Raw genomic sequence first — 26,188 nt, forward strand, 5'->3', positions numbered from 1 at the left:
CAGATTGTGTCTCTCTGGAGCAGAAGCAAAACTTGAGATGACATTAGATTCAAATGTATTGTCATTATACAGCACAACGAAAAGAAGTTTGGCATCCAACCAGAGTGCAAATGTAGCAGTAAAGTGCAACAGAAATATACAATGCACAGGGGGTTAAACTGGGTAAAAAATATTATACATACATTTATATAGGAGTCCAGCTGGAGTCGGCGGTGACCTCCACATGTAAAGACGCGGCTTTGGAGAGAGCGACTAGCGGCAATGTGTTGTTCATACTAGTAGCTGGTAATATCAAAATGTCCGCCTGTAAAAAAATCTACGACCTTGTATTGTATAGTTTGTATAGATCGTTGTGTATTGTTGTTTACAAATATTCTACGGTTGAGGAGCCGGGAAAAAACAAGCATCTCACATTTTTCTGAATGTATGTACATAAAAAAAAAAAAACGGTGACAATAAAATAATCAGAATCTGGATCTGAATGGCTCTGGTCTTTTCTCCCAGGTGTTCAAGCAGCCCTGGCCAGGCATCATGAGGACCGTGTACGGGAGCCAGCAGAGGTTTGAGACCACCTACTTCAAGAAGTTCCCTGGGTACTACGTCACCGGAGACGGTAGGCGAGCCGATGGGAGCTACAGGGAGTTACTTGTATGTGCCGCTAGGCGAGCCGATGGGAGCTACAGGGAGTTACTTGTATGTGCCGCGGCCGCTATACGTATAGTGTCTCTGTCGGGAAAACAACTTCAAAAAGTACCTTTCTCACGTCATGAAGGCCTAATCCGTGATCGCTTCGTTCATATCATTGTGGGGCATATTCACATAATTATATTCACATATATTCTGAGCTATTTGGAACTTTCTTAACCCATTGTAAATAATAGAATACAGATCTGTTATACTCTGTATGTTTATAAACAAACCTTTACAGGTTAGAGAATGAAAACATCTCCATTCTTATTTTTTTGGCTACACATTTAGTCATTTAGCTGAACACTTTTGTCCAAAGCTACTTACAAGTTTTGTACAACAGGTCAGCAGGAAGGGTACAACTCTGGCAGCTAAGTAACAAAATATTCATCAAACAGTGTTGAAACTTGGGTGCTACAGTCTTGAGTGCATAGTATTAAATACATATTAGCATAGTAGGTAGTAATAATTATAGGCAAGGAAGATAATATAATTATAGATACTAGATTAATATAGATTATATAGAACATGATATGGATTATTTAGTAGCAAAGTGCATGACGGTAACATTTGGCTACACATTTCTTTACATTTCACTGAATATGAGAATATCCACTCATCTACCTGTTCCCACTCAAGTTCAACTTTTCAACACAACGTTTCACTTTTCATGACCAAAGAGTTGCCTTTTGTTGGCATAAACTGCTCCTGATATATGGCTTTTCTACGTTGACCCTGTAGGTTGCCGTAGAGACAAGGATGGCTACTATTGGATAACGGGGAGGATAGACGACATGCTGAATGTCTCCGGTAAGGCTTCTGATTGGACAGATGGTGTGATGTGAGGACATATGGGGGGGGGGGGGGGGGGGCTCTCTATCAGTACAGGGTATTGCACCAGCAACCCTTCTACTACTTGGAAGTCTCTTCCCTGCCAAGTTATTGTATTATACAGGTGTCATATGCGTGCCTGGAAGGTACTTGAGCTGGAGCAGAGATATAGGGGATGCAGGCAGTGTACCTGGGCCAGTACTTATGGTGGCTTAGGAGGTATAGCGGTCCTCTGGTGATATGAACGTTTCCGTTTCATTCTCTGCTCTCGAGTGCCCTTGAGCAAGACACTGGGCCCCTACTTGAGTGTAATGTAATGTCCACTGTTGAATGTAATTGCTCCCTGGAATGTAATTGCTCACTCCCTGGAATGTAATTGATTGCTCCCTGGAATGTAATGGCTCCCTGGGCACGTGGCTGCCCACATGATGGGTTAAATGCAGCGGACTAATTCCTGGTTTATGTAAACATTTACTTGACAATAAAGAAAGTCAGTTCTGTTCCATTCTTTTCTATGTTTAGGGTCCAACAGAGGCCCCTAAGAGTTAATAGTGGAGACATCGCTCTCTATCTCTATATACAGTGCATCCGGAAAGTATTCATACCCCTTCACTTTTTCCACATGTTGTTATGTTACAGCCTTATTCCAAAATGGATAAAATATTTTTTCCCCCTCAAAATTCTACACACAATACCCAATAATGACAAAGTGAAAAAGTTTTTTTCTTATTTTTTGCACATTTATTAGAAATGTTACAGAATAAACACATACGTACATAAGTATTCACACCCTTTACTCAATACTTTGTTGAAGCACCTTTGGAAGAAATTACAGCCTCAAGTCTTCTTGAGTATGATGCTACAAGCTTGGCACACCTATTTTTGGGCAGTTTCTCCCATTCTTCTTTGCAGATTGTCTCAAGCTCCATCAGGTTGGATGGGGAGCGTCAGTGCACAGCCATTTTCAGATCTTTCCAGAGATGTTCAATCGGGTTCAAGTCTGGGCTCTGGCTGGGCCACTCAAGGACATTCACAGACTTGTCCTGAAGCCACTCCTTTGTTATCTTGGCTGTGTGCTTAGGGTCGTTGTCCTGTTGGAAGGTGAACCTTCGCACCAGTCTGAGGTCCAGAGCACTCTGGAGCAGGTTTTCATCCAGGATCTCTCTGTACATTGCTGCATTCATCTTTCCCTTGATCCTGCCGCTGAAAAACATCCCCACAGCATGATGCTGCCACCACCATGCTTCACTGTAGGGATGGTATTGACCAGGTGATAAGCGTGCCTGATTTCCTCCAAACATGACGCTTGGCATTCAGGCCAAAAAGTTCAATTTTGGTTTCATCAAACCAGACAATTTAGTTTCTCATGGTCTGAGAGTCCTTTAGGTGCCTTTTGGCAAACTCCATGCAGGCTGTCATGTGCCTTTTACTGAGGAGTGGCTTCCGTCTGGCCACTCTACCATGAAGGCCTGATTGGTGGAGTGCTGCAGAGATGGTTGTCCTTCTGGAAGGTTCTCCCATCTCCACAGAGGAACACTGGAGCTCTGTCAGAGTGACCATCGGGTTCTTGGTCACCTCCCTGACCAAGGCCCTTCTCCCCCAATGGCTCAGTTTGGCCAAGTCAAGTCAAGAGTTTTATTTGTCACGGCATACAAGTATACAATGAAATGTGGGTGGTCTTGCCCGCAACGATGTGCAATACAGTAGTACAGTAATATCATATAATAGAATCCAATAGAACAACATTGTGCAATAAACAAGTAACATTGTTAAATAAACAAGTAACATAGTAGGGCATATCGGTATATGTACATAAGTTATTTACAGAGCATGGAGGACATGCTAGGTCCTTTGGTAGTGCAATACACGGTTATGTGATCCAAATGTGATCCTTGACCAGCCTCTCGAAACATTTCATGGCCACAGAGGTGAGTGCCACCGGTCTGTAGTCATTGAGACCTGCTGGGGAGGGTTTCTTTGGTACCGGGATAATGGTAGACATCTTGAAGCAGGCAGGGACCACTGACTCTTCCAGGGATCGATTAACCCTTTAATCGCCAATGACGTGTTAAGACGTCATTCCTCGCCATGCGTAATCTGCCAAAAATCTGTCATGGCAATCATATTTCACCCACGGAGACTTGACTGGTGCTGCAGATCTCCTCTCAAATCTCCAACGGTTCAAGACCGCCATCTGGTGGCCGATTGGCGAATCGCCAAAACCGGAAGTGAGCGGCCGGAAGTGGTGCTCACCCATATTTCGTCCGGCCACTCGCTATCGCTCCCGGGGCTCCATCTCGACACACTGGATAATCGATCGGTTGCCCTAACTCGATAAACAACGTTATTTGGACGTATATAGTATTATACAACCTGGAACTGGACCAACTAGATCGACATCCCATAATAACGATCTTTTTGCTCCAGTAGCATCGGCCAACGCTACGAGGAAGCTGCGGTGAGTTTCAGCGTGTTTGATTATTATTATCCATATAAACTGCTCTGATCTATATATCGCCCATACTACATAAATGATTTAACGTCGGCCACGGACTTATAAACCCCCCCCCCCCCCCCCCCCTCCGGTCACCAGCAGATGATGAGGCATGACGTTTAGGACCTTGTACAATTGAAATTTTTAATCTGACGTCAATCGGTATCAAACTACATTTGATGATCTAATGTATGTATTTATGGCTATAACTCACGTTCTGCAGAATGCTGCAGAAAACGATAAAAACATATTTATACTTTAGACCGTATTTTAGTATGAACGAAAAAGTAGAACGTTGCTACATCCTAAACGATAGATACTTGACGTTGAATGGGCCATAGTAATGTCAATTTAGCAATACAATTTAAAAAGTTATAGCCATGCAAAGAAGGAGAACATCTCCATAGACTTACAGTGGTGGCAGAGAGGTGATTAAGATCAGAATAATCCCTGGCAGATAAAGGGTTAAATATGGTGGTGAACACAGGGGCTAGCTGGTTAGCACAGGACTTAAGTATGCGTCCTGTTATTCCATCTGGGCCAGCAGCCTTTCTGGTGTTCACCTGCATAAATGCTCTTCTCACACTGTGTACCGTCAATGAGAGAGCATCCCCGCCCCCCCGCGGATGCCCCCCCTTCCTCCACAACAGCCGGCGCGCGCCAGTGACTTCACTAGCCGTTGAGCTAGCTGTTTGCACCAAACCGCGCGTAGAAGGTGTTGAGCTGGTCCGCGAGGGAGGCGTCGTCGCTCCCCATTGAGGGGGCGCTGACTTTGTAGTCAGTTATCGTCCTCAGTCCCTGCCATAAGCCTCTTGTGTCATTCTGTGCCATTTGTGCCTCCATCTTGTCAGCATACGTCTTTTTCGCAAGTTTAACAGCCTTGCGCAGAGTGTAGACTGTTGTCTTGTACTCTTCCATGTTTCCTGACTCTCTGCCAAGGTTGTAGGCAGTGGTGCGAGAGTTCAGAGCTGCTCTGATAGTACTATCCACCCACGGTTTCTGGTTCGGGAAGACCCTCGCCTTCTTTGTGGGGACGATACTATCAGAAAGTGTTGTTATGAAGGACACCACAGTGTCTGTGAACTCGCTGATGTCACTGGCGCTTCCCTCAAACATTCCCCAGTCGACGTCCTCGAGTGCGTCCTGAAGCATGGCCTCTGATTGGTCGGTCCATCTTTTTACCTCACGTGACACGACGGCCAGGTGGCTAGCTCTAGGAAGAGTCCTGGTGGTTCCAAACTTCTTCCATTTGCGAATAATGGAGACGACTGTGCTCGTTGGCACCTTCAAAGCTGCATATTTTTTTTTGTCTCGGAGGTCTACAGACAATTCCTTGGACTTCATGGCTTGGTTTGTGCTCTGACATGCACAGTCAACTGTGGGACCTAATGTAGACAGGTGTGCCATTAAAAAATCATGTCCAATCAATTAAATTTACCACAGGTGGACTCCAATCACGTTGTAGAAACATATCAAGGATGATCAGAGGAAACGTGATGGAGCTGAGCAAAGTTTTGAGTGTCATAGCAAAGGGTGTGAATACTTATGCACATGTGATATTAAATATTTTTATTTTTAATACATTTGCAAAAAATTCTAAAAATCTTTTTTAATTTTGTCATTATGTGGTATTGTGTGTAGAAGTTTGAGGGAAAAATTTATTTAATACATTTTGTAATAAGGCTGTAACATAACAAAATGTGGAAAAAGTGAAGGGGTATGAATACTTTCCGGATGCACTGTATATATATATATTTAATTCAAAGGGGCTTTATTAATATGGGAAACATACGTTTACATTGCCAAAGCCAGTGTTAAAACAAACAACTAAGCAAAACAATCAGATCAGTACAGATAGTGCAGGAATATATGTGTTATTGGCAGTCTTTATGGTGGTTGTATTCCGTTGGATGACATTTTCTTGTCACAGCAGCTCACAAATCTTGCTGCTGTGTTTGCACATTGTTGTATTTCACCCAGTAGCTATGGGAGTTTTGCGTTATTTGCCATGTTTTCAAAGTCTCTTGCAATTTGTGGGAAGTATATGTCTCTGATGTCTTGGTATAGTGGGCAGGTTGTTAGGAAGTTTAGCTCGGTTTCCACCTCATCTCTCTCTCTCTCTCTCTCTCTGTCTCTCTGTCTCTCTGTCTCTCTGTCTCTCTGTCTCTCTGTCTCTCTCTCTCTCTCTCTCTCTCTCTCTCTCTCTCTCTCAACCAGGTCATCTGTTAAGTACAGCGGAGGTAGAGTCTGCCCTGGTAGAACACAAGGCGGTGGTGGAGGCTGCGGTGGTGGGCAGACCGCACCCTGTCAAAGGAGAGAGCCTCTACTGCTTCGTGACGCTCACGGACGGAGTGTCGTACAACCGCACGCTGGAGGCTGAGCTCAGGAACCAAGGTGGGTGAGGAGGATGTGTGCGTCTGTGGTGATGGGATGGTGGGTGATGGTGTGCACCCCACCCATTGGAAGAAGCACAGCTGTGACCGGCAATGTCACTATCTCTGTTCCTATTGGCCGCTCACAGGCAGCTCACAGGCAATGTCACTATCTCTGTTCCTATTGGCCGCTCACAGGCAGCTCACAGGCAATGTCACCATCTCTGTCCCTATTGGCCGCTCACAGACAATGTCACCATCTCTGTCCCTATTGGCCACTCACAGGCAATGTCACCATCTCTGTCCCTATTGGCCGCTCACAGACAATGTCACCATCTCTGTCCCTATTGGCCACTCACAGGCAATGTCACCATCTCTGTCCCTATTGGCCACTCACAGGCAATGTCACCATCTCTGTCCCTATTGGCCGCTCACAGACAATGTCACCATCTCTGTCCCTATTGGCCACTCACAGGCAATGTCACCATCTCTGTCCCTATTGGCCACTCACAGGCAATGCACTTTGTGTTTGACCCGTTAGCTTGGCATCTATGACCCTGTGTCCTTGGGAAACATTCTTACATGATAAAGGATATTTAGGACCAAGCTGATGACCGACGAGATGTCTGACTGAGGGTCACTAGGTAAGGATGTGAACAGGACTGATGACTGGGGTCACTAGGTAAGGACGTGAACAAGGCTGATGACTGACTGGGGGTCACTAGATAAGGATGTGAACAAGGCTGATGACCGAGGGTCACTAGGTAAGGACGTGAACAAGGCTGATGACTGACTGGGGGTCACTAGGTAAGGATGTGAACAAGGCTGATGACCGAGGGTCACTAGGTAAGGACGTGAACAAGGCTGATGACTGAGGGTCACTAGGTAAGGATGTGAACAAGGCTGATGACTGACTGGGGGTCACTAGGTAAGGACGTGAACAAGGCTGATGACTGAGGGTCACTAGGTAAGGATGTGAACAGGACTGATGACTGGGGGTCACTAGGTAAGGATGTGAACAAGGCTGATGACCGAGGGTCACTAGGTAAGGACGTGAACAAGGCTGATGACTGAGGGTCACTAGGTAAGGACGTGAACAAGGCTGATGACTGACTGGGGGTCACTAGGTAAGGACGTGAACAAGGCTGATGACTGACTGGGGGTCACTAGGTAAGGACGTGAACAAGGCTGATGACTGACTGGGGGGTCACTAGGTAAGGATGTGAACAAGGCTGATGACTGAGGGTCACTAGGTAAGGACGTGAACAAGGCTGATGACTGACTGAGGGTCACTAGGTAAGGATGTGAACAAGGCTGATGACTGACTGGGGGTCACTAGGTAAGGATGTGAACAGGACTGATGACTGGGGGTCACTAGGTAAGGATGTGAACAGGACTGATGACTGGGGGTCACTAGGTAAGGATGTGAACAAGGCTGATGACTGACTGGAGGTCACTAGGTAAGGACGTGAACAAGGCTGATGACTGACTGGGGGTCACTAGGTAAGGATGTGAACAAGGCTGATGACTGACTGGGGGTCACTAGGTAAGGATGTGAACAGGACTGATGACTGGGGGTCACTAGGTAAGGACGTGAACAGGACTGATGACTGGGGGTCACTAGGTAAGGATGTGGACAGGACTGGTGACTGGGGGTCACTAGGTAAGGATGTGAACAGGACTGATGACTGGGGGTCACTAGGTAAGGATGTGAACAGGACTGATGACTGACTGGGGGGTCACTAGGTAAGGATGTGAACAAGGCTGATGACTGACTGAGGGTCACTAGGTAAGGACGTGAACAAGGCTGATGACTGACTGAGGGTCACTAGGTAAGGATGTGAACAGGACTGATGACTGGGGGTCACTAGGTAAGGACGTGAACAAGGCTGATGACTGACTGAGGGTCACTAGGTAAGGACGTGAACAAGGCTGATGACTGACTGAGGGTCACTAGGTAAGGACGTGAACAAGGCTGATGACTGACTGGGGGTCACTAGGTAAGGATGTGAACAAGACTGATGACTGACTGGGGGTCACTAGGTAAGGATGTGAACAAGACTGATGTCAGGTCTACTTTATATTCTGTATATTCCTGACTGGATTGATGTGTGCAGTAGCTGTGTTTAGGCATGTGCCGGTAGGACATTTTGATGGTATGATAACCTTGGGCAAAAACACCACGGTTTCACGGTATATCAAATCAAATCAAATGTATTTGTAAGGCCCGACAACACATGTTAATGTCCCCATGGGCCGTACACGTCTTCTTTAAACAAGTCAAGAAGAAACATCACAATAAGTCAAGAACAAAACAAGAACACCATAAGGTCCAAAACATTTAAAATAAATGCAACACTCCCAGACATACCCCACGCGAAAGGTAAGGAAAAACTCACTAAAACCTAGCAATAGGAAAAAATGCACCACAGGCAAAGTGGAGGAGAGAAACCTTAGAAGGGCCATTCAAGGGGGGATCTCCCTTCTTAGATGTCGGTGATAGTAGTGTTGCAGTAAAAACAGGCGAACAGTTGGTAGGCATGCACTCATGTGTGTAGTGAAACACAGATGAGTGCATGTGATAGCAACTGAACATTTTGAAAAATTTAAGATAGAGCTGATAGCGATAGCAACTGAACATTTTGAAAGATTAAAGATAGTGTTGATAGCGGATCTATTTGAGGCACAGGGGTGGCGCAAAGAGGGTCGCGTCCTCCCGGTCTTAACACTTTGAGTGCCAACCGACGAGAAATCTCGCTTTTAATCGTTATTTTTTTTATTATCGATTTCTATTCATTTTTCATCAATCTAGCCTCACATTACCAGTGGGGATCTGTCTGAGCTTGAACAGGGAAAACACCGCCCCCTATCGTCTCTCCGGATGGTATTGCACCCCATTGAATTGGACTGAATGAAATGGATGGGGAAAAAAGAGTCCGGATTCCACATTTTACTTGTCAGGCATGTAATCCGAGCCTATTACAGTCATCGCCCACCATCAGAACAGCGTGGAATATGTCTTTCGACCACCCAGCGTTGGATCAATAAACACCATCGATATTTACAATGGCGATCAGGAATTGGAATAATCTTTTTGGAGAACATCTGATCTGAGGTAAGGAATCTATTTTACCAGTCTTGGGATAATCAGAGCTGTTTTCACCTACCGTATATATCAACGTGTCCCATATGTGTGTGTGTGGCTGTGAGTGTGTGCGTGCTGATCAGGAAATAAGATAATCGATTTTTCAGCCCGCTTCTATAGCGTGCATAAGTACACATATACTATCAATAATCTAGCGTTTATTTGAAAACAATTCATAAATAGGCCGAAAAATGACAACGTGTTTTGTGTATTACAGTAAAGTGCGATTCCTGCACAATCTTTATTTTTTCTGAAAGTTTAAAAAAACTAGCGTTTTTCAAACGGTAAAAAATGGGGAAAAAAGAAAGAAATCCGTTTCGACAATGTTGACTGCAAACATAGTCATTGATAAGTGACGGTCGTATTAGACACATAGCCATAATTTAAGATATAGTTTATGCGTTCACAAAATTTTGTGAGCGCTCTGTCATTGAATAGAGCGTTGGCACTCAACAGGGTATCTAGGACTGGCACGGCTGGCACGGAAAGTGTTAAACACGGTATTCTGTAAAAAAAAAGAAAAAAAAATAAAAAAATTCTGACCACTTTCAAACTAAGGACAGACTAAAAAATACTTCCAAATAAACTTTTATGAATATGTAGGCTGCAAGTCAAAAGGGTAATACGTTTTGTTAATGTAATCTACTTGCACAGATGTATGTTATATAGCCTAGTAGTACTATTCTTACTGGATTAAACATACATTTAAACAATTCATCTTTTGTGGTGGATCAACATAATTCACCCACGGAACTATGTGTTGGGGATAAGGGTTCCGCACAGACCATATTGTTTGTTACTTTCCTGTCGGCAAACGAGTTCCCGTTAGCAGAGTGTTGACGTTGATGTTTAATAAACGTTTAGCGTTGTCTTTCGACACCCTGCCTCAGACTCGTATCCTTCGGCACTACACTTGACGAGCGGTATAACGTTAGCTAATTACCCCCGTGCATTGAGCATTATTTTCAATTAACAGCACACCGTCTGAACGTAATATTAGTGGTTTTGACACTGCAACGTTTTCAAACCGCAAAACCGGTAACCGGCTCATGCCTAGCGGTGTTGCACATCTCTGTGTGCCATTCTAGTTACCGTACTTTTCGCACTATAAGCCGCACCTGAATATAAGCCGCAGCAGCTAAATTGAATGATGTGTACATATATAAGCCGCACTGGACTATAAGCCGCAGGTGTTTTAATGTTTAATTACCATATGTAATTAGCATTGGGACACAATACTGTCGGACAAATAACAAGAATTAACTCATTTACAAGTTGTATTAAGTTTAGCAAATAAGGGAACAGATAAATAACATTTCAATGCAGTCAAAAAAGCAATATTTCGTTTTTTACATTTTCGGGTTTGGTCACGTCGAGTCACATATAAGCCGCACCGTTATATAAGCCGCAGGGTCGAAAAATGGGGGAAAAAGGTGCAGCTTATAGTCCGAAAATTACGGTAAGTGTTTGATTGTCGAGTGAAACAACCCTGTTAATCACCAAGGATCTGATGGGTTTTGTTTTCAGTGAGGGAGAAGATCGGAGCCATCGCTACACCAGATTTCATCCAGAATGCACCTGGCCTGCCTAAGACCAGATCAGGTATTGGCTAAATGTCATTAAATAGATGAGACAAAGCATGGTAGTTGACCATCTTTCATTGTACTATAATTTGAATGACCATTGAACATTTGACTTAAAGGAATCCTTTGACATTTTAAATCTTACATCGCAATTTTTGTCTTCCAGACACATTGGAGGGAAAAGTTGATACATTTGTCACTCAGTTTTCCGAAAATGGCATCGTTAGCCGTCCTTGTTGTTTCAATGATGAATGCTAACCACACTAACGAGTCATTATAGAGAAACTGAATGAAATATGTATGAAACATTTGTATTTTTTTTTTGTATTATAATTTTCTTTTTCTTTTTTATAAAACAACCAACATAAATTCTAAATGTATCCCTTTAATATTCTTTCCTTTCCTTCTTAACGTCCTCTACTTCTATTCCCGTCTTTACTCCCTCTCTCCCTTCATCTCTTCCTCCTTGTCCCTCGTTCCCGTTCCCCACTCGTCCCACCCTCGGTTCCTCACGCAGGTAAGATCATGCGGCGGGTGCTGCGTAAGATCGCCCGTAACGAGCGGGACCTCGGCGACATCTCCACGCTAGCCGACTCCTCCGTCGTCGAGCAGCTCTTCCAGAACCGGTGCTGTGGCGCCGTGTGACCCGCCACGCCTACAGGGGGGGGGGGGGACTGAAGCCGCACGCCAGCGGCCACTCACACACAACCAGGGAATAAGAGGAGACGGCAGGGAAGAGGAGGAGAAATTCCAAGATGAATCATTTACGATATATATATTTATATTTACCTATGGAGGTAATATGTATCTGCTTTGGTCCAGAAATAGTTGTCACATCTAAGCCTCCCTTCCTCACATTGATTTGACGAAACGTGTCACTGTACCCTGTGATCTTTACACAACATGTAATTTAGTGGACGCTTTTATCCAAAGCGCCTTAATGTACCTTAATGTAACCCTGGCTGTGTTAGTGCCACGTTCTACCCATTGAGCTACGCAGGGAATAGAACCCCTAACCCTGGCGGTGTTGGTGTCATGTTCTACCCATTGAGCTACGCAGGGAATAGAACCCCTAACCCTGGCAGTGTTGGTGTCATGTTATACCCATTGAGCTACGCAGGGAATAGAACCCCTAACCCTGGCAGTGTTGGTGTCATGTTCTACCCATTGAGCTACCCAGGGAATAGAACCCTTAACCCTGGCAGTGTTGGTGTCATGTTCTACCCATTGAGCTACCCAGGGAATAGAACCCCTAACCCTGGCAGTGTTGATGTCATGCTCTACCCATTGAGCTAGAGAAGCATACCTTACTCTTGAGTTCTGTACTACAGTACCTTCTGACATTAATGGTCAGCCTGTTTAAGACTAAATAATTATGGTTAAGTTAAGTAGTACTAATTCACAAAAAGGTGTCTTAGTCAGTCAATTATTGTTTCTTTAGTTGTGTCTCTTCCTTGACTTTTTTCCCAATTATTATTAATAATAAGGATTTTCTTGTCAAACCAAGTACACTACAAATGTATTTGTGAACATTTTGTGTATTACCTTGCTACAGGCAACAGTTATGGCGACAGTGAGCAATTTATTATAATTTTTTTGGCTGATGTCCTTTTTCTTTTTAATAGTTTAACATGGAGGACAAGGAACACTCACAATCAAAAGCTGGCATTTATTTTTCCTCACATTCATCTTTTCATGTGAAGTCCATATTACGTGGTCCATTAAGTTCACTGTCCCATCCGGCTTCAGACTGTAGGTTAAATAGTTGCTCGGGTGTTGGAGAGGAGGCCATTGTTTCTGGACAGGGCTTCCTGTTTACAATATTCTCATGACGTGATATGCACTTCCTGCCAATCATGGAGCAGCTCATCAACCATGGTTGTCATTTAATGATACTCTGCTGTTATTTGATGATAATCACCCGTTTGCTAGCCAATATATCTGATGACGTCATGGAATACTATGAAAAATGGAGCCCAGCCAACTGGTGTTGATGAAAAAACAATATCCATTTCTACAGTACACAGATCTACCTGCCTCCCCCGCCCCCCCCCCCTCTCACTCTATGCTATAGTACAGTTATGTACATTGGTGATTACTGATTAGTTATACCTGGAGAAAGTTTAAAAAAAAACGTTTAAATTTATATTTATTTTCTACAAATGTAGATTTGGTCATATTTTTGTTGTATTTGTTTAATTAAGACATAGGATTTGATCGGTATGTTTGTCTGTTTTACATGTCTGCATCTGCACGCTTGTATGTTCTTTTAGTTGCTGACAATTTAGGCTGATTTAGGCTCCTAGTTCTCTGTCAGATAGAGACAGAGAGGGGATTAGTTGTTTGTATTGTAGCCCACGTTAAGCTGGACACTGTCCCCAAGCTCCCCAAACGAACTCCCAGCCGCCTAAAACTAGAACGAACCCTTATTCAACCCGCCAAGTTGACCACGGTACCATCATTAAGACGACTGTGTCGGAGACATTATAATTCATAACTCAAGCCATGGTAACAGATCCTTTGTGTGAATGCAAAGTGTTTTATTCAAATCTTCTCAGGTTTGTCATGAACATTCCCTAGAGGAAGAAGCCTATTGATTTTGTTGATTCCGTGTCCTTTCGTCTAGCGCCACCATCTGGCCAAACATTCAGTTTTCATAATAAGCTAATTGTTCAGTCATGAAAACGGTTCTCATAGATGCGGCTCCTCCCTATTGCATTTTCTGCTAGTTCAAATGTTTTGCTGCCATTTAAAAAATTTAAAAAGAAATATATATTTGTTGTCCCCCAACTTTCCCTCGGCTGTTCCTCATTCTCACGAAACCAACATCATGAAATGTGTCATTTAGATTGTTGATGGGCCCAACCATATAACTGCTAGATCCAATAGAATTGTGGAAAAACACATTTTAAAATGGGAGTGACGTGTTACCTGTGAATGCCTTGTCCGATTTGCACCCAACTTCATATGTTAATTCTGTGATAACTATAGGAGACATTTTGAGTCATTTGGCTCATGGTGGGACAATTATTATTATTATTATTATTTTTTTTAAATGTGAATTAATCTTCAATGACTTGTTAAATCATGATTATATTTTACCTGTTTTCTCTATGTGATATCCTACTGATGTTATCAATATGTATTATTTAAATAGATTGATAGGACAACCCCTATAATCCTCAAATCCAATTGACTTTTTCCAAAAAGAACACTAGAATGATGTCTTGTCATTCTCTGCAAAATGCAAGAGAAGTTGGTAACATCACATTTAAATTGAAGATGTAATTTGGTCAACTCAGATTCCGTAGTAGTTCAGCAGGAAACTGTATGACAAACTGGATACATCTCCAGGACAGGTGGTGCGCTAGAAATTATGTTTAGTTAAAATCTTGACACGTCCATTGATAAAAGGCATAGGTTAAAAGGTCGATCTCTGTATTATATTAAAGAACATATAGCAGATTGTAGAAATTAAATGAATATATAGATTATTTTGACATTTTTACCTTGTGCAAAGTATACGTGCTGTCGGAACACATTTTTATTTTAGTTGTAGGGAGACGGGAGGGTTATGAACATGCTCAAACCTTGACACAGGAATGAAACATCTATTCGCAGTAACCAAGATTTGATCTTTTGATTGGAGGGTAAAAAATTATAATCAATCAAATGTTTTTGTGTGCAAATCAAGCCAAAGGTGCTAAATTGTAATAAATGTTATCAACAAATTTAAGGGGATTTTAGGGCTATAATAATCAAGTATTTCTTTAAACATTTTAACCTCTGGTTCTATGAGTCGATTTGGGAGCTTGGAATTTTTTTTTTATGTCTAATTGTGTGAATAATAATAATAACTTTTTTTTTTTTTAATAATATAAGTTAATTGTATGGTCATCAGACAGAAATGAAACAAATGCAGCACCTCGCATAGATTTATCATTGTCATTTTATTATATTTTTTTATTTGTCGCAGTTTGTTGTCTATATATGTGCCAACATGAGTAGCAATGGAATGGGGTGCATTAAGCTTGTAAACGCATCTGGTATAAAAGCAACTTGTTTTTTTCCCCTCCTATGGATAATGTCTAATGAAAATAACTACATTGGATAAAGGAAAGATATTTCTTTTTTGTTGTTTTTAATTGAGTTTCCGTTGCCCCCTTTGTATCAAAGTGTATGCAATGACAGTAAATGGATAAGACTACTGCCTCTAAATCTGTTTCATGGCTTTTCTTTTTGCTCGATTTAATTTGAGTTTACATTTAGTCATTTAGCTGAATGCTTTTATCCAAAGCGACTTGCATGTTCTGTACAACAAGTCAGTCAGTAGGAAGGGTACAACTCTGGCAGCTAAGGGTAAGCAAAATTGTTCATCAAACTGTCAAACTTTAGTGCATATAATTAGCATAGTAGGTAATAATATTGAATCAGAAAGGTCTTTAAACAAGTAGTTTTCACATACAAGGAATTTGATTTGGTCGCTTTTGGTGCGACTTTAACGGACAGACAATTCAAGTACAATAAAATGAAATATAAACTAAATTAGATTATAGGCATAGGAATATATATATTTATAGATAAAGATATAGGCATGAGATTCCTTAGTAGCAGAGTGCATGCTAGTAAAAGACACTACAGTACCCTTTCTTTGTAGGAATTTACATGTGCCCCAGGTCCAGCATAATTTTGAAGCGAGAGAAACCTTGAGTTAGTAAAAATCTACAGGATGACCGGGGCACTGGGTGGAATAAACTACCCCATATTAATGAAGTCATGAATAGGGCCAGGCACAAGGTGGCAGCATTGCAACATGGACGAAGAAAGACAATTTATACGTTTCCTTTGTTACAAAAGTCACCACATAAGAAGCAGACCCAGGGTCAGGTTATTTGTACCAAGGTGTTGATTGAATGGGAATGTCCACTATATTGGTTGAAAGTCTGTGGTCTTGTTTCTACTTTCTAGCATTATTTACGAGACACTGGCTCGTGTTGACAAATCATGTGTGAACTGGCCATTATTTCTGTTTTAGGGTCGATTTTCTCTTTAATATTGCAAAAGCAAACGGTTGTAGACTATAACTCTCAATATGTTATTCTGCTGTGATCAGCAATTAGTCAGCCCTGATTAATGAGTTTACTTATCTAGCGGGCACACACACTTCTGTCAAGCACACTACTAATTATCCACACAATTCTAACAATTGCACTATTTATACACACACTCAATCACATATAGAACATCCCTCATCCCTTATCAATCACAGTAATTATCCACACACACACGCTCCTATCAGTAGCACTGGTATTTATCCACACATGCAGCAGGATATAGTTGTATGACAGCCGTCTCCAGACACAACAACCATCTGCTGTCTGAGCTGGGATTGAATAATTGATGGTGTGTGAGTCTCTCTCTCTCTGTCTGAATTGCTCTATATCCAGGCCATGGTCGTTTATCATGCAGACAGGTAAGGGGGCTCCTGCATGTATTTGGCAGGAGGGTGTGTGAGGTAGAGGCAGGAGATAATGGATAATGGGAGGCTTCTAGTGGAGGGGGTTATCAGGAAAGCTGAACACAAGTACAAAAGTACAGAGCACAACGAAATTAAGTTGGCATCTAATCAGAGTGCATTTCAGTATACACTATACCATAATATATGGAGTATATATGACAAAGCTATGGAGTAAATGTGCTAAGCTAATGTATGTACAGAGAGAGAGTGAACCGTTTTAAGTACCTCAGAGTCCACATATCCGAGGACTTGACATGGACCACACACATGACAGTGTAGTTAAAGGGGAACTCCAACATTTTGGGAAATTAGCTTATTTAACATCTTCCCTGGAGTTAGACAAGAAGATACATACCTTTTTTGTCTCTGTGCGTGCATTTTAGCTTTGGGAATAGATGCTCCGTTAGCATAGCTTAGCTTCATCACTGGAAGTGAGGCAGGGCTGTAGCCTTACAGTGCCTTACAGTGTATTGCAAGGTCTGACATTGACCAAACTTGATATGCATGACCTTGGTGGGCTCTAGGTCAACTCCTGAAAAGGGGGTCAATGTCAGACTTTGCAATCAAAAGTTAGGGGGCTAATAACCCTTGCCATAATTTCAGTGTGCCCCCTAACTTTTGATTGCAAGGTCTGACATTGACCCCCTTTTCAGGAGTTGACCTAGAGCCCACCAAGGTCATGCATATCAAGTTTGGTCAATGTCAGACCTTGCAATACACTGTAAGGCACTGTAAGGCTACAGCCCTGCCTCACTTCCAGTGATGAAGCTAAGCTATGCTAACGGAGCGTCTATTCCCAAAGCTAAAATGCACGCACAGAGACAAAAAAGGTATGTATCTTCTTGTCTAACTCCAGGGAAGATGTTAAATAAGCTAATTTCCCAAAATGTTGGAGTTTTCCTTTAAGAAGGCACGGCAACGCCTTTACTTCCTTAGGTGCCTAAGGAAGTTCAAAGTGAGTCAGAAGATCCTTAAGAACTTCTACTCATGCACAATAGAGAGCATCCTGACTGGTAATATCACCTGGTTTGGGAATAGCACCGCACAAGACCGTAGCAGACTACAGAGAGTGGCCTGTTCAGCCGAATGCACAATTGGAGGTGGGCTTCCCACTCTCCAGGACATTTACAACAAGCGCTGCAGTGGCAAGGCTTAGAGAATAATCAAAGACTCTAGTCACCCAAACAACTGCCTCTTTGAACTGCTGCGGTCAGGCAAGCGATACCGGAGTCTCATGGCAAGCACAGAGAGACTCAGAAGGAGCTTCTATCCCCAGGCCATCAGGATGCTCAACGACAATGACACTATGTAACAAACCGTCAATACACTCACAGCACACATATCCACACGTACACATTCACTTTAAATTAACACTTACCGTAACACCCAATTTACTCACTTTAGACACTTTTACACACTTTATATTTATTGGTAAAGAGATTTGCACTACAATTCATACCTCATTGCACCTTACCCTAAGTTATACCTCATCCCATTTCAGCATTGTACTGTATATTGTATTGTACTGTAACTCACTGTTACTCTTTTTTACTCTGTATTGTATATTGTATATAATTTATGTATATTGACTGAACACTTTTTGTTTACATACTTTTGACTTTCTATTTTATACTTTTTATCTATTTTTAATTTTGATCTAGCACACTCCCAGGAGCTCATACAGAGAAAAGCATTTCATGGAAATGTATTCTGTATTTTACTATGACAACTATTAAAGAAACTTGAACTTGTATTATTATATACAGTGGTACAGTCTAGCCAGTGGTTTAACTAATACGAGTAGATATGGATATTTATACAGATATAGATAGATGGATGCTATTGTTCATTGTTATTATACAGTGTTATATAGATAGACCGTATGGATTTAGTATAGGCAACCAGTTCTGGAGTAGGTTGAATAGGGGATGGGCTGTCATTGTGCAGAGTTCAGTGAGGTGACAGCCGGGGGAAAGAAGCTGTTCCTGAGCATGCTGGTCCTGGAACTGAGATTCCTGTAGCGCCTCCCAGAGGGGAGGAGGACAAACAGTCTGTGATTGGGGTGAGAGGTGTCCCTCCTCAGACACCGTTTGTGCTGGACGGTCTCAATTGCAGGGAGTGGGGTACCGGTGATGTGTTGGGCGCTTTTCACCATCCTCTGGAGATACAAGCTTTCCCCAGGAGGACTGACAACATACAGGGTAATGTTAAGCTGCTACTGTATTAACAACAAGCTCCCACACAAATACATTGCGTATACAGGTTTGGCCATATTCTGTGGCAACCATGTTAGCTCCACACTCCTTCTCCATGTTAGCTCCACACTCCTTCTCCATGTTAGCTCCACACTCCTTCTCCATGTTATGTAGCTCCACACTCCTTCTCCATGTTAGCTCCACACTCCTTCTCCATGTTATGTAGCTCCACACTCCTTCTCCATGTTAGCTCCACACTCCTTCTCCATGTTAGCTCCACACTCCTTCTCCATGGTCACTGCTAAGTTACTGGTTCCTCTATCTGCCTCGCAGCCAACTAGACATGATGGGACACATGACAATGGTATGTGTGTCTGTGTGTGTCTGTCTGCAGTTTGTGTGATGAGGTCAGTCGCTTAGTAGTACACACATAATACACAGCCCCCCCCCCCCCCCCCCCTTCTACACAGTCACATTATACAGACGGCCTGTTGGAGGGCTTGGTTTGTCTGTTTAGTTTGGGGGGCTTCAGTGTGTGTGTGTGTGTGTGGGGGGGGGGGTCCCCTGGATGTGTGAGGTGTATTGGCCCAGCTGTCACTGCTGCTTGACCACAGTCTGCTGCTGTTTATATAACAGATTTGGTTCTGCTTTGACAACAGGCACTTGGTGGACAGAGACGGGTGGAGAGAAGAGGAGGGAGTGAACAAAGGACAAAGGAGTAAGAGAGGGGAGGAGAGATGGATAAGGGAGAAGGAGAGGGAGGATGGATGGGATGGCGGTGCCCAAGGGTCCTCTCTCTCGCTCTCGCTCTCTCTCTCTCTCTCTCTCTCTCTCTCTCTCTCTCTCTCTCTCTCTCTCTCTCTCTCTCTCTCTCTCTCTCTCTCTCTCTCTCTCTCTCTCTCTCTCTCTCTGTTTCCCTTTCTTATTATATTTATAAAAAACGTTTTCAAAATAATTCCCGTCGACTCCACACCAATGGTCTAATGCAGGGGTGGCCAACCAGTCAGAGACTAAGAGCCACAAATATGACTGTGGTACCACAAAGAGCCACACCATATACCAGCGTTTCTCAACCTTTTTTTTCAGTCACGGCACCCTTCATGTGTTTATAGGTCTCACCCTCTGGTCTCTGAAGTTGCTAATGTCTTTTTTATTTGGGCCTCACAGGGTTAAAAGTACCCCACGGTTGCAAAATTACAAAATCACTTTTAGCCATTTAAAAAAAGAATGTTTATTTAAAAAAATGTAAGCACATGTATAGTCAATTGGTCTTGTTGTTCAGCCTCACAATGCTATTTGATAGTAAATGTGTTTATATGTCCCACCCTCTGGCCTCTGAAGTTGCTAATGTCTTTTTAATTTGGGCTTCACAGGGTTAACCTCTTAAGCCCGAGATATACAGTAAAAGTGTATATTTTTAGCATTACGTTTGTTTACCAATTATTTTAACTGTTATTAGTGAAATATAAGATTATAGAAATCTCAGGGCATTGAGTCGGAAACCGGTGCATATTGACAGGAGGAAGTGGCACAGCCAAAAGTGAGTGTAGTCTTTTGAAGGAAGAGACTCAGGGCTTTCGAATTTCGAAAAACTACCCTACCCAGCTCACACCAGCCCCTGTCAATCATCTGACTTCTGGATTAACTTTTTTATTTTTCTTATTTTTTTGGGATTATCTCCCACAAACCTGAACGTTATATATCGCATAGCTCTGCTCAGCGTCATAGTGCAATACTCTTCATATCCAGTATTGAACTGAAATAAATTCTCACATGTACCTTTACATACCGTCATCTGTCTGGCCACACCCCCATCCGCTACCTACATAAGCAGGGGTGTGGCCATACCATCAGCTCCTTCTTCAATTTTCACCACGTTGAGTGCCTGTTTACACCACTTTAAGTTTGCTGAATTGTTTTGAAGAAAGTTGGAGCTGCGTTAACATTATCTCTTGTTTTTTTCTCTCCCTCACAATTTTAAGTAGAAAAAAGCTAAGTTATAATGTTTTCTTCGGGGGGTAGCACTAGCAACGTCACCCTTCACCAGCGGTTCTCCATTGCCGCCTCCGCCGTGCGTCTTGGGCCGGGATTGACTCCGCGGTCGTGGCAGTCAGTCGCGCCCGATCGGCGTCCGGTGGATAGCTTGCCTCTCCGAGGAGCTGGTGTACCAAGGGCATCTCCTGTGAGATGGCCTGGTTCCTGCTCTGGTTCCTCCGCCGCCGGGGGGCCGTCTGAGACGCAAGCTCTTCGCCTCTGCTCGCTCCCGTCGTAGGAGGGTGGCTTGCAGGGGCGAACGGCCTGGTTTTGGTGAGCTGCTGGAGCCAGATGAGTAGAGAGTGGAGCAGGCCTGCAGAAACATAGAGTGTGTGTGTGTGTGTGTGTGTGTGTGTGTGTGTGTGTGTGTGTGTGTGTGTGTGTGTGTGTGTGTGTGTGTGTGTGTGTGTGTGTGTGTGTGTGTGTGTGTGTGTGTGTGTGTGTGTGTGTGTGTGTGTGTGTGTGTGTGTGTGTGTGTGTGTGTGTGTGTGTGTGTGTGTGTGTGTGTGTGTGTGTGTGTGTGTGTGTGTGTGTGTGTGTGTGTGTGTGTGCGTGCGTGCGTGCGTGTCTGGTGTATCTGCACATCTGGCTTTTAGTAGACGTGGGCGATGGCCTAAGGTGCAGTGACATTTCCATTCCCCTCTCTGAACTAAAATAATACCTTTACTTCAGAAGGTGTGTCTGTGTGTGCATGCAGCATGTGAGCAGTGTGTGTGCAATGTGCGTACAGCATGCATGTCCGTCTGTGTGTGTCCGTGAGCACGTATGTGTGTGTGTGTGTAGCAGGCTTCCCAGAGATTGCCGTCTCTCCAGTTCATCCCTGAATGTGTGTCAGTTCTCAGTGGTTCCCAAAGTCGGGGTCGCGACCCAAAGGTGGGCCGCGAGCAGCCACGGGTGGGCCGCGAGATGATTAAAAAAAAAAAAAAAAAAAAAAAAACATTTTTTTATTTTTTTTTTATATATTTTTTTTTTATTTATTTTATTTTTTGTCAGGCCACTGAACTTATAAGCAGGCCAGGACAGTGTTTCTAGTTGTATTCTATTCTATTCTAAAATGTGACTATATGGTTTTATATTAACTTAATAAATAAACAAAAACAAAAAAATCTACTTATTTCAACGAACATTTCAAACTAAATAACAGATTATGCACATAAAACGCTGAAAACAACCGAAGCAACAATAGTATTTTAATGAGGCTATTATTATTATCATTATTATTTTGCAACAAGTTAGCCCTCTCATAAATAGCACATATAAATGAATAACTAACTTGAACTAACTTAATAGGATTGAAGTGATATTTGGCGTAAAAAATCGGTCGCCTGGCGAAAAAAAAAAAAAAAAAAGGAAAAAAAAAGTGCATTGGGCCGCGGCTCTCTGACGCCTTATTTTCTGGGTCCTGGCCTGAAAAGTTTGGGAACCCTTAGTGTATCTTGTAGACCAGGCCCATTGCAAGTTGCTGTACTCTGTCGTCTACTCTAAGCCATCCTAGGTTGTCAAAGTGGGCAGGGGTGAGGTGGGTTTTAAGAGTAAGGTCAAGCAGTAGTCTGACCAGTTTGTTTTGTGATGTTTGTAATCTTGTTTTTAGTGCCTTTGAGGTGCTTTGGTACCATGAGGTGCAAGCATAGTCGTAGTACCCTTGAATGAGTGCTCCTGTTAGAGTCTTCAAGGTATTCTTGTTTACCAGAGAGGAGATCCGGTACAGGAATCTAGTTCGTTGGTTGACTTAGTTTTATTACATTGGATCCCATTTTGTCACAGGAAAGATTTGCCTCTATAGGATGGAACCCAGGTAGGTAATTTCATCTTTCCTTTTAAGATAAGATAAGATATTCCTTTATTGATCCCCTTGGGGAAATTCAGGCATCATAGCAGCATGGGGGAAGGGGGGGGGGGGGGGGGGGTACAGGTAGTGAAAACAACACAAGCAGTGTAAACAAATAGGTCAATATAATTTACTATCTAAATAACTGAAATATATTTTCACAGTGTCATAAGGTGCAGTATGCATAAGGTAGTGTTATAATTTACTATCTAACTAACTGAAATATACATTATTCATTATTCACAGTATCACAGTATCCACATAAGGTGCAGTATGCATAAGGTAGTGTTATTGTCCTACTTGGGTTCCTATTAGTTCTAGGTCGATATCTGGCAGCAGTCCCTGCCCACTGTTGTGGAGCCTGATGGCCACTGGTATGAAGGACTGACCGAGGCGTTTAGTTGAGTGTCGGGGGGGTATGAGTCTGTGGCTTCCTTGTCACCTTCACCTAATATGTTTTGATCTGGTCAGGTGCGCTGTCACCTAATATGTTTTGATCTGATCAGGTGCGCTGTCACCTAATATGTTTTGATCTGGTCAGGTGCGCTGTCACCTAATATGATTTCATCTGGTCAGGTGCGCTGTCACCTAATATGATTTCATCTGGTCAGGTGCGCTGTCACCTAATATGTTTTCATCTGGTCAGGTCCGCTGTCACCTAATGTTAATATGTTTTCATCTGTGTCCACTGACCACTGACACACAGTGGGGGATGTTTTAAAAATATAATTTAATATATAATATAATATAATAATTTGTGCTTCACCTAAAAATTTGGTCAGCAGCCTCCACTGGGTTGTACACATAAAACAGTTCAGTGGATAGTATAATGAGAAAAAGAATAGACCCACACACTTTTTATCAAGATAGTTAATCAATCAAAACACTACACCATCCCCTTAATTTGGAATAATGTAAAGAAATTGACAAATCAATATTAACTCATTACACTTTTTATTTTCCATTTAAAAACTAAATAGAATGCAGGTACAAAAATACAAGAAAATCACACTGTACTGTATAACCCTAATCCCCTTGCCCTATACATCCCAACCCCAGTCCACACCCTCATCCACCACCCAACCCCTCATCCACCACCACACTTCCCAGGCAACACTGATGTTAATCATCCTCACTACTATCATCTGAGTCATCATCCCATGTAGCCCTATCCTCAGTTTCCTTAGAAACATTTGCACAGTTTTGACATTAACAAAGATCTGTACATGGCAGTTTTGCAGACACACAGGAACATCTTCCTGTCTCACATTTGAGTTGCCTTAACAACAAGACTGTGCCGAGTCACATATGGTTTGTTCAGGGACAGCTGAGGGAAATAATCTGTGCTTGACTTGGAGTGGAGAGGAGGAGGGCAAACTGTCTGTGATTGGGATGAGAGGTGTCCTTGATAATGCTGCGTGCCTTCCTTCCTCAGACACCGTTTGTGATGAATAGTATCTATAGTGGCTTCTCTTCACCAAAACAATAACCACCGTCCAAATTGGAGCGGGGTTCCTGACGCATAATCCTCCATAATTACAATTCCAAGAAGATTCCCATTTATTTGCTTTAAGGTTCAAACTAAAGATATTCTCTGCAGTTTAAACTAGTGCTGTCAGCAGTGGCGGCTCGCCACTAGGGGCGCTCGGGCGCCGCCCCCCCTCAGGCCCTACCCTGGTTATATGACAGAACAAGAAAAATAAGTTTTTAGTTTTTAGTTTTATAGCCCTATAAATAATATAAACATGTTTAAAATTAATAATATTTACTCATTTTAAGTATGTTTGTGTTTCCAATGCACAATATAACGTTATTATCGCAATAAAAAAACACTCGTTTTCCAAAGCAGGAAGTGACATCACGTTTTTTTAATTTTTTTAATTTTTTCGTATTTCTCGGCCCGGGCTATACGCGATAGCGCTCTGAGTGCGCGTCACAGTTTGATCGCTGTATCCGTCACAGCCAATCAGTGCATAACGCGTTGTGCGTTGAAATATGACTATTATGTTGGAATCCGGGCGCGATTTGAAGCGGTCTAGCCAGTAGCGTCAAGAATATCTGTAGCCGCATTTCGCGGAGACGCTCTCTGATTGGCCGACGCCAGTATTTTTTTCCGTAGCAGAATTTCACAGAGACGATCTCTGATTGGCCGAATCCAATTTCTAGGTTATTATTCCTAGGTTGGTCGGTGGAGATAGTTGTGTTGTTGTGAGAATGATGCAGGCAGCTGTTTGTCTTAGACGAGCGTACCGTGACTGCAAGTTCTTTAGACTGTTAAGCTTAGGCACTCTTTCAAAGTTGGTTAAGGTTAGAGTTTGTCTTAGAGCATGGCGATAGAACGCCAGGTAGTTTGCAGGCTGTTCGAGGCGGAAATGGACAAAGACACAGCTCTTCACTCACACAGCTTGTTGGCTAACAACAAGCTATATGGATGCGGACAATGGATGGACATCAACACAGGCTGGATGGACAATGCCATGGAGTGGATATACTTTATCAACAAGCCAACAACAAGGTAGATTAGCGATCTTAACTCTAGTTTAATACATGATACGTTGTCTACTGATGCCGCATAACGTTGTAACGTTACAGCTACTGCTAGCTGTTAGCTCCGTTATCTTAGCTGGCCACTTTTATAATTACTTCATGGAAACGGAGTAACGTTAACGTTTAAACGTTATGTCGAGGTCATACAATACTACAGTCGACATAAGGTTAACGTTACCCCGTTTCCATGAAGTGTTTAAATAGCAGCAATCTTGTTGAAAATGTAACTTTACTAAAATGCTCTCTCTCTCTCGCTCTCTCTCTCTCTCTCTCTCGCTCTCGCTCTCGCTCTCTCTCTCTCTCTCTCTCTAATTTCGCCGCATGTGGGACATAACCACTCAGACAATGAATGGTAACTTGTTTAAAATAACGAGCTTTACAAATGTGTTTATTATTGAATGGATCTGACATCATCTGAGAGAGAGAGAGAGAGCGAGAGAGAGAGAGAGAGAGAGAGAGCGAGAGAGAGAGAGAGAGAGAGCTGTGCGTGTTTGTGTTGGGCTTTTTTGACCAAACATTTGCAAAATGTTTGGTATAGCGCCCCTAGTGGCGAAGTACTCACCGGCCGCCACTGGCTGTCAGGCGATTAAACAAATTAATCTAATTAATTACAGGATTTGTAATTAATTAATTAATCTAATTAATCACATTTTAATCGCATAACCCTTTTAGGCCTGATATTTTATATTCTATAATCATATTTCAAATTGCATGTGTTCGGATGGCAGAATTGAGTACTGTATCTACAAAACCTTCTGTTTAATCATATTCCCTTTATTCATTTGCTTAGATTTTTCAGGTCTGGTCAATTTTAGCATGGTGTTATTCACAGTAAAAAAAATAAATAATTTTATCCGAGGACTTGACATGGACCACACACATTGCAGTGTTGTGAAGAAGGCACGACAACGCCTCTACTTCCTCAGGCGCCTAAGGAAGTTCCAAGTCAGTCAG

The 26,188-nt window shown here is 42.7% G+C and overlaps 1 protein-coding gene across 1 annotated transcript in view; it reads left to right on the forward strand.

Moving 5' to 3' along the window:
• acss2 (acyl-CoA synthetase short chain family member 2) overlaps positions 1-15,324 on the forward strand; it is a 70,077-nt gene extending 54,753 nt beyond the window's left edge. Inside the window, exons 15-19 of the mRNA XM_084333925.1 lie at positions 505-613; positions 1,429-1,497; positions 6,230-6,406; positions 11,057-11,131; positions 11,630-15,324. Of these exons, the coding sequence (XP_084190051.1) occupies positions 505-613; positions 1,429-1,497; positions 6,230-6,406; positions 11,057-11,131; positions 11,630-11,757 (558 nt within the window). The 3' untranslated portion in view covers positions 11,758-15,324. The remainder of the gene's footprint in view (positions 1-504; positions 614-1,428; positions 1,498-6,229; positions 6,407-11,056; positions 11,132-11,629) is intronic.
• The last annotated feature ends 10,864 nt before the right edge of the window (positions 15,325-26,188 follow it).

This window comes from Notolepis coatsorum, assembly GCF_963971535.1.
Source record: "Notolepis coatsorum genome assembly, chromosome: 17".
In the NCBI taxonomy this organism is placed as follows: Eukaryota; Metazoa; Chordata; class Actinopteri; order Aulopiformes; family Paralepididae; genus Notolepis; species Notolepis coatsorum.